Genomic DNA, 9,269 nt, shown 5'->3' with positions numbered 1-9,269 from the left:
TCTGGCTAAGAAATGATTTCATTTGACAAAATCTGAAAATAAAACCTTGTCCTGCTGCCATGGTCCTGTACACTCAATGCACTGGGTCAGGACTGATTCCCTTGAGAGCCCGGGAGCAGACGCCCTTGCTCCTCATTGCACACTGAACCTTAAAAAATGAAGCTCATGTCATGGAGCTGAATGAAAGATTCCAGTAGAGAAAGAAAAAGCATGGCAGTATGGCTGGGGGAATGGCATAGGTTTCACTCAGAAAAGCCTGTCCTAACATATCATTGTCTTTCCCTTCCTGTGCAGATCCCCATACCTAGAGGCATCAGATGTCCAACAGCAGCTCCATCAGCGAGTTCCTCCTGCTGGCATTCGCAGACACGCGGGAGCTGCAGCTCCTGCACTTCGCACTCTTCCTGGCCATCTACCTGGCTGCCCTCCTGGGCAACAGCCTCATCCTCACCGCCGTAGCCTGCGACCACCGCCTCCACAACCCCGTGTACTTCTTCCTCCTCAACCTCGCCCTCCTCGACCTGGGCTGCATCTCCACCACTCTCCCCAAAGCCATGGCCAATTCCCTCTGGGACACCAGGGCCATCTCCTATCAAGGATGTGCTGCACGGGTCTTTCTGATTGTGTTCTTGTTTTCAGCAGAGTATTCTCTTCTCACCATCATGGCCTACGACCGCTACGTTGCCATCTGCAAGCCCCTGCACTATGGGAGCCTCCTGGGCGGCAGAGCTTGTGCCCAGATGGCAGCAGCTGCCTGGGGCAGTGGGGTTCTCTATGCTCTGCTGCACACTGCCAATACATTTTCCCTGCCCCTCTGCCAAGGCAATGCTATTGACCAGTTCTTCTGTGAAATCCCCCAGATCCTCAAGCTCTCCTGCACTAACTCCTACCTCAGGGAAGCTGGGCTTCTCACATTCAGTAGTGTTCTGTTCTTGGGGTGTTTTGCTTCCATTGTGCTCTCCTATTTGCAGATCTTTAGGACCGTGCTGAGGATGCCCTCTGAGCAGGGGCGGCACAAAGCCTTTTCCACGTGCCTCCCTCACCTGTTTGTGGTCTTTCTGTTTCTCAGCACTGGCATGTTTGCCTACCTGCAGCCCCCCTCCCTCTCCTCTCCATCCCTGGATCTGGTGGTGGCAGTTCTGTACTCAGTGGTGCCCCCGATATTCAATCCTTTCATCTACAGCATGAGAAACAAGGAGCTCAAGTGTGCTATCAGGAAAGTGATTACATGGATTTTTCTTAAGATTGATACATTTCTCCTCTTTCTCCACAAGTGACTTCCTTTGGTTTCCCTTGGAGGCTTGGTACTTACTTTCATTACCATGATGTTATATTTATCTTCAGTGTCATTTCCATGTATTACTTTTGTAGAAAGAAGTATTTTATTCACCCCACTTCTCCCGAGCTATGAAATTGCTATTTTTTTTTCTCTGGACATTTTTTGTCTACCTGGATGCCAGTACTCTCTCTTAGCATCTGCTTAATAAAATGGAATCTCCCCAGTGCACTGCCTGAAATCCTGTCTCTTCTTTCAAAGATGTTGCCAATAACATGGCTGAGCAGTGTGGTAGTTTCACATCGATGGCCAGCTGAAGTCCTCCACACTGCTCTTTCACCCCCCTCTAAAGGAAAAGCTGGAGAAAAAAGAGTGGAAAAGGACTCCAGGGTTGATTTAAGGGAGAGGCAAATGACTGATATATTTCAGTCATGGTCTTAACAGACTTTGTAGAGAGATTCAGGTAAGTTATTGAGCATTACTAACAGACGAGAGCAGTGAGAAACTAAAGGCTTAAAAACACCTTCACCCCCGTCCACCGTCTTCTACCTCCTCCCCCCAGTGGTGCAGCGGAACGGGGAATGGGGGCTGCAGTCAGTCTCTAACACTTTGTGTCTGCCGCTCCTTCATGGTCACCCTCTGCCCCTGCTCCAGTATGGGGTGCCTCCCATGGATGTCATCCTTCCCGAACTGATCCCCCCAGGCCCCCAGCTCCTGCGTGGGCTCCTCTCCATGGGATACAGTGCAGCCTGGAGTCTGCTCCGGCAGGGGTCCTCCATGGACCACAGCCTCCTCCAGGCCACATCCACCTGTTCCACCGGGGGCTTCTCCACGGGCTGCAGCGTGGAGATCTGCTCCATGTGGGACCCATGGGCTGCAGGGGGACAGCCTGCTCCACCAGGGGCCTGTCCACAGGCCGCAGGGGAACTTCTGCTCTGGTGCATGGAGCACCTCCTGCCCTCCTTCTGCACTGACCTTGGTGTCTGTACCAAGGACTGCTTCTCACTACATTTTCTCACTCCTCTCTCCCAGCTGCAGCTTCAGAGCAGGTTTCTTTCCCCCTTCCTTAAATCTGTTCTCACAGAGGCCAACCCAGCATCGCCCATGGCTCGGCTCTGGCTGGTGACGGGTCACTTCTGGAGCCATCTGTAAGTGGCTCTTATTTAACATGGGGCAGCTTCTGGACTCTGCTCACAGGGTCCAGCCCTAGATCCCCCCTGCTACCAAAACAGTGACACCTAAGCCCAATACAAGCTGCTGCACCTCAGAAGGCCCGTAACTCCATGCGTTTGGGAGACAAAAAGCTCATCACCATCATATGAGCTGTGAGATATCAAGGGTAGGATTTAGGAGTAACCTGTTGGTGTCTGATGACAGTGAAAGTGGTGAATGGCCACTGAGGTACATCCCCGTGTATGTCCCACATGGGGCAGGGCAGAGGACATCCTCTAGGAGAGTCATGTGGAGCTGCCTGGGAAGCTCAGGGGTTCTCCCTAGGGAGCATGTCCCAGGGGTGGGCAGTGCCTGGAGCCCTACAGAGTGAGAGCTTGCCCAAGGTGGAGTCACCCATAGGAACAGTGCCAAATTTTGATGTCCCCAGGCAAACAAGAACTCAGTGCCTGTGGGATTCAGTGAGGGACCAGCATGCTCAAAGAAGGAAGGCTGGAGAGGGGTTCCTCTCATCCTCAGGGAAGTCCAGCTGCCTGGATCTATAAAATACCTGGAAACCCCTAGAGTCCTTGGAAATATTCCCTAGTCTTCCTGAGCATCTGCCACAGATATTGAATCCAGAGTGAGAGTTTAGCAGCAGTGATCCCAATACAGATAGGTCTACTTCCCACCGTGTGCAGCACAGCCAGTGTGCCGTCACCTCTTGGGCACCACAGCATGCTTGGTCTGCTCATAGCACCACCAGCTCAGGGCCACATGGGGAGCATGGGGAGGTGGCCAGGAAGAGCTGGAGAGGAGAGAGGAGGCATGAGGAGAGATCAGATGGGAGCTGACCTTGTCTAGAAGTTGCCTCAAATACTGGTGTTCATCTCATCCAAGACAAGGTCTGGACATATCCATTAATCCCTAAACCTAAATGCTACTCCACACCCTGAGAGGAATCCACTACTCTAATGTTTGTCCACAATATCCCTTGAAGCCAAACTTAGTCCATAGCCTTTTTCCATTACCCTTACACTCTTGCTCGCCCTGATCCCTGCCCTTAACACTAGCATTAAAATGCTCTAGTTAACCCTAGTCTTCTTGCAGACCTAAACAAAACCCTAAACCACAGAGCTTGACCATACCCTAACCACAGACCTGACACCACAAGCAGAACACCAAACACTTCCACTAGATTTTGCTTCATCTCTAACCCAGAAAAGTGAGCTCTAGTCACTAATGCCATACATGAACAACTAACACCCAAAGCCCCCATTCCTGTGCATTAACCTCCTCACCTTCAGCCCCTCTCCTGACCCTTAACTTTAGGCGCTTACCCCCTTGGCGCAGGGCAGGAGCCGTGAGGTTGCTGTGCACTCACATGGCATTCAAAGATGAATGTGAGGGGCCATGGATCTGATCAGCTCGTCAAACACAAGGAGGAGATGGGTGGGAATGCTCTGATGAGCTCAGCTCTGCCTCAGGATCCCCTGCCCCAGCAGGAGGAATGTGGCTGTGGCAGTGACTGTGAGGTCACTTCTGTCTCTGCAGATGATAGGGCAGCAGCAGGAACATGTCACGGAAAGGGACTGTGAGGTCACTTCTGTCTGAAGTAGCTGACAGGTCACCCTTGACTTCTCCCTGGGATCTGTACTTTTTGGCTGACATCTGCCAGTGGCCCTGGTAGGCCAGCAGAAGGCACCTGGTTGGCATGCTGACTGTGGGATCCCCTCTGCCTCCATACCCAGGAGGACCCAGGCAGAAAGAAGGCCCGCATATGGGTTGTGCTGTCCCTTCTGCTTGAGTCCATGACTGGACAGCAGGAGGCACATGGCTTGGTTGTGTCCAGCCAAGAAGCTGCAAGGCCAGCAGCAGGCCCATGGCTTGGAAGATGCTGGTGAGGTGACTTCTGTCTGCTGCGCTGACAGGCCGCAAGGAGCCTGATGGGTTGGGATGCCTACTTCAGGAGTGGTTTCCACACTTATTGAGCTTTCTTTGGAAGTAGGAAATAGCAGGAGAGAAAAAATTGCCACAAAGTGCACCTTGGAAGGGTGGCACTGGCCATGAGGAGGAAGAAATATCTAGGGGAATAACTGGTCTTGCTGCTAGAGACTGAGGCAAAGAAGGCATTAAGTGCCTCAGCCTTTACCTCATCTCTTGTCACCAGGTTTCCCCCCACATCCAATAAAATATGATGATTCTCCTTAATCCTCCTTTATTAAAGTATTTATATAAACAGTTTTTATTGTCTTTGACAGTAATAGACAGATTGAGCTCCAGCTGGGCTTTGGCCCTTCTAACTTTGACCTGCACAGCCCCATAAAGTTCAGGACACAGCTCCAGACAAACTGACAGCATGCATGAGAAGGAAGCACAGAAAATGCGGAACCTGGCAGCCTCCCATCCCCTACCCTTCTGTGACTCTGTGCTGCAATTCCATTCAACTGGTTACTCCTGTATTATCCAAACTTTACTGCAACTCCTGATGCTGCCATCTTGTCAGAGAGAGCACAATCACGTGAAGGTTAAACTGTCTGCCTGCAGACATGAACAGCTGACAGAATGGAGTGTCATTGTGGGGGAACCTTGAGAAACTGCAGGATTTTGCCTACAGAATCCTCTCGACATTTACAAGGAGAAGAGCTTAATCCTGCACCAGAGGAAGAGGAACCCCACACATGAGGGCAGACTGAGACCCTGCTGAGTGAACAGTGCCCAAGAGGAGGAGGGCCTGGAACACCACGACGGATGCCATACGAGCAGTGGTGCCGCTCACCAGGAACCAGGCCAGCTTCAAACAGAGCTGCCTTAAGAGGAGCATTGCACCAAGAAAATCTGAGTTATCAGACTCAGCTGAGATCCAGTAAGACACCACACGGACAAGGGTCTAGAGCCAGCAGGGAAAGATGTGCAAGTGTGGGAGTCCTTTGAACAGCCAGGTGTAGACAGGATAGAGGGCTGTGGCAAGGCTGAAAGTCCCAACAGGACCCAGGTCTTTGTGTCCATGGCTATGGCTGTTGTCTCTGCCACTGAGGCCTATGAGGAGACAGCTTGTTATTAAAGTACCAGGGAATCATTGCTTCCTCAACCCCACCCATGAACCAGGCAGGGGTCATACCATTCTCCTGCACTTTGCCATGCACATCCCCATCTCCTACTGCCCCAGGAAGAGCCCTGAGCAGTGTGTGACAGAAACAGATCTCCCTTCCTGGGTGCCAGTGGACAAGGTCTGTTCCTTTTCTTTGGTGAAACACATCCAGGTTGTCTACACATCAGTGTCACCTTTACACTGCCTTTGTCTCCTTGTTCTCACTGCCTCCTCCAATGTTCTGCTCTAACGAGCTCCAAGGGAGGCTGTGTCAGTGCTGGCCCTCAGGGAGACACTGCAGGAAACTTGCCTCTGACTTGGACTTCTTGAGAGATTTCTTCAATTGTCTCTCAGTGCCTGAGGTTCCTGGGCCCATCACCAAAACCCGCAGAGGGGTGATTCCAATGCCTTGGGCTGGGCCTCTGCTGCTGAGCTGGGCCGGGCTCCTGGGACAGAGAGAGCTCCTGGCAAGAGGGCCCTGGTGCAGAGAGACAGTTCTGCCCAGGAGCAGCTCCTCTGCACAGCGCAGCAGGGCTGGGGGCTCTGACTGCAGGCACCCAGGCAGAAAGTGATTCCAGGCAGCCTGGAGGGTGTGGGCAGAGGAGAGCTCAGTGCAGGAGAAACCTTCACAGCTCTGCACATGGTAAGTGTCCGGCTGCAGGACAGTGCAGGAGAGGTTCCTGGAAGGGGCTCCTGGATCCGGGATGTCTCTGCCTGGCCAGGAGCTGCCAGGATGTCTCTTGTGGCTCGTGCTGTGTGGAGGAGAAGGTGCTGCAGAGCAGCCTTGGGCAGAGGAAGGGGAGGGCAGGGGCTGCCTGCAAAGAGAAGGCACTTTCTGCAGTCTCTGCCTGCATTTTCCTGCTCTAATTCTTGCGCAGGCTCTGTGTTAACAGAGTTGTAGGGATTGCACAGGTGAAGGAACTTCCTATTGCATTGAACTGAGACATAAACAGGTTAGTGATGAACCTGAGAATATCCCTTCCCTTCTCTCTGCTTACACACTGCACCAGGGCTTTTCTGAGCTGTTCTTTAGGACCTGCAGACAGGGACATGTCCCTGGGAGGTGTCTGCAGAGCAGAGCTGGGCACACAGCGGATGGGATGGTGTCTGTGAGCATGGACAGGAGGAGACGTGGGGACAGAGAAAGAGCTGCTGGCAGGGACAGCTGCAGGCAGCAGGGACATGGGCAGGTAGTGAGAGGGAGCTGCTCTCTCCCTGCCATCCCCTGAAGTGCAGGCGCCTTCCTTGCAGCAGCCCCTGGTCTCTCCTCACCAGCACAGCTTCTGTCATGGCATGTATAATCTGTGGAGCTGAGAATACGGGGTGTCTGAAGCCTAAATCTCTGTGTAAGTAGACACATTTGCTGCAGGCCCCCTCCACCTTCCTCCATGGAAGAAGGCATAGAATCACAGAATCATAGAATTTCCCGAGTTGGAAGGGACCCACAAGGATCATCGAGTCCAGCTCCTGGCTCCACAGAGGTCTTACCCCAAAATTCCTACCATATGACAAGGAGCATATTCCAAACGCTTCTTAGACTCCAGAGCTCTTTTCCCTCTGCTGCCTGTGCCGGCCAGGTGGCACAGGGGTGTGAGGACAGGTTGTACCTCACCGACACCGCAGCCTCGGCACCGGGTTGGGTCCGCCCTGCCTGCCCATGCCTGCTTCTCTCCCTTGCCCAGCGTGGCAGCTGCTGGTGCCTGATTGTGACAGAGAATGCTGTGCATGGAGGGTGAAGCAGGAGGAAATGCTTCCTGTTCTCTCCGGCCAGACACAGGCAGTCTGTGAGCTGATTTCATCTCTCAGGGTGAGGAATAGAGAAGACTCACATGGAGTCACACAGCCAAACACCCCTCACTCAACAGAGGGATCCCCTTCCCTGGAACCCTCCTCCAAGTACATGGCTCTGTTGGCACCTCTGTGTACCACTGCTCTGGAGCAGAGGTGGCCCATCTGGGCCGCTGCTGGGCAGAGGCATTTGCTGTGTACAGGACACTCAGCCAGCACAGAGCAGGGCTCCAGCCAGGGAGAGACAAAATGGTCTTCTAGAAAGAAAGGCGATGTGAAGGCTGCATTGAAGAATCAAATGGCTGTAGCTCAGAGCAATTTTCCCTAACACTCTATATTTTTTCTTCTTTGGCAGTGTCCCTGATAAAGGGCAGCAAATGCCCAAAATCAGCTCTGTGAGCGAGTTCCTCCTGCTGGCATTTGCAGACACGCGGGAGCTGCAGCTCCTGCACTTTGGGCTCTTCCTGGGCATCTACCTGGCTGCCCTCCTGGGCAACGGCCTCATCCTCACCGCCGTAGCCTGCGACCACTGCCTCCACACCCCCATGTACTTCTTCCTCCTCAACCTCGCCGTCCTCGACCTGGGCTGCATCTCCACCACTCTCCCCAAAGCCATGGCCAATTCCCTCTGGGACACCAGGGCCATCTCCTATGCAGGATGTGCTGCACAGGTGTTTGCATTTGTCTTTTTGATATCAGCAGAGTTTTTTCTTCTCACTGTCATGTCCTATGACCGCTACGTTGCCATCTGCAAGCCCCTGCACTACGGGAGCCTCCTGGGCAGCAGAGCTTGTGCCCAGATGGCAGCAGCTGCCTGGGGCAGTGGCTTTCTCCATGGTGTCCTGCACACGGCCAGTACATTTTCCCTGCCCCTCTGCCAAGGCAATGCTGTGGACCAGTTCTTCTGTGAAATCCCCCAGATCCTCAAGCTCTCCTGCTCAGATGCCTACCTCAGGGAAGTTGGGTTTATTGCATTTAGCTTTTGTTTAGGTGCTGGTTGCTTTGTTTTCATTCTGTTGTCCTATATGCAGATATTTACGGCAGTGCTGAGGATGCCCTCTGAGCAGGGCCTGCACAAAGCCTTTTCCACGTGCCTCCCTCACCTGGCTGTGGTCTCCCTGTTTATCACCACTATCATGTTTGCTGGCATGAAGCCCCCCTCCATCTCCTCCGTATACCTGGACTTTGTGGTGGCAGTTCTGTACTCTGTGGTGCCTCCAGCACTGAACCCACTCATCTACAGCATGAGGAACCAGGAGCTCAAGCATGCACTGAAGAAGCTGTTTCAGTTGTCTTCCAGAAGCAATTAGCTGCTGCTCTGCTGCTGCAATGGGAAAAACTCACCAAAAAAACACGGTGTGAGACACAGCCTTTCAGTGCCAGGTACCAGGTCCACAAATGCTGGCCCCAAACTGTGAGAAGCAAAGTAATAATGTTACGTACAGAAGGAGAGAAGATGGATCCTGAGGATACAGGGCTGCAGGCACCTGTGAGCAGTACGGACACTGACCTGCGGTCTCAATGCTCTTAGGGTAGGGAATAGGAGAAAGAGGCCAGTGCCTGTCCTGTGCCACCTCCCCTCCAGCCCTGCCCTCCTACAGGTGGAGTATTTCTCCCTTACTCGGGCACCAGCAGCGCTTTGCCTCCTCCTCCTCCACAGGGAGATGAGCCACAGGCCTGGCTGTGTGTGAGGGAGCAGCAGACCTGAGCAGAAAAAAAGCCAGTTTCATGGCACCGGGGCATCTGAAGGGTCCAGCCCCTGCGGTTGGGTCTGTTCTCCGCAGCAAAGAGCTGTCACCAAGCTCCAGGTCTGTGGTTGCTCCTGCAGCTCTGAGGACCACTCCAAGGGCATCACAGTAACGATGGTCAGGACCTATGAGGGTCAGCCCGCCCATGGATCGCAACAGGAGGTTGGTAGGATTCCATAGTACACAAGGACACAGACACCTCGTTGCTCCATTTTCA

General features: G+C 53.2%; 1 protein-coding gene across 1 annotated transcript; it reads left to right on the top strand.

The window, feature by feature from the left end:
* The first annotated feature begins 317 nt into the window (after positions 1-317).
* Positions 318-8,614, top strand: LOC136787161 (olfactory receptor 14C36-like). The gene is made up of 2 exons (XM_066984294.1): positions 318-1,220; positions 8,336-8,614. Exons 1-2 carry the CDS (start codon positions 318-320, stop codon positions 8,612-8,614), a joined length of 1,182 nt encoding a protein of 393 aa, XP_066840395.1.
* Positions 8,615-9,269: the final 655 nt, after the last annotated feature.

Source organism: Anser cygnoides, chromosome 28, assembly GCF_040182565.1.
Source record: "Anser cygnoides isolate HZ-2024a breed goose chromosome 28, Taihu_goose_T2T_genome, whole genome shotgun sequence".
Lineage (NCBI taxonomy): Eukaryota > Metazoa > Chordata > Aves > Anseriformes > Anatidae > Anser > Anser cygnoides.
This window is presented reverse-complemented; position numbering and strand designations above follow the sequence as displayed.

What these genes read in the sequence shown, in the direction of transcription:
- LOC136787161 (XM_066984294.1), top strand. Translation starts at nt 318, where the DNA reads ATGTCCAACAGCAGCTCCATCAGCGAGTTCCTCCTGCTGGCATTCGCA. An exon ending in TCAAGTGTGCTATCAGGAAA is followed by an intron (nt 1,221 to 8,335) that starts GTGATTACATGG and finishes TCCTATATGCAG; the next exon opens with ATATTTACGGCAGTGCTGAG.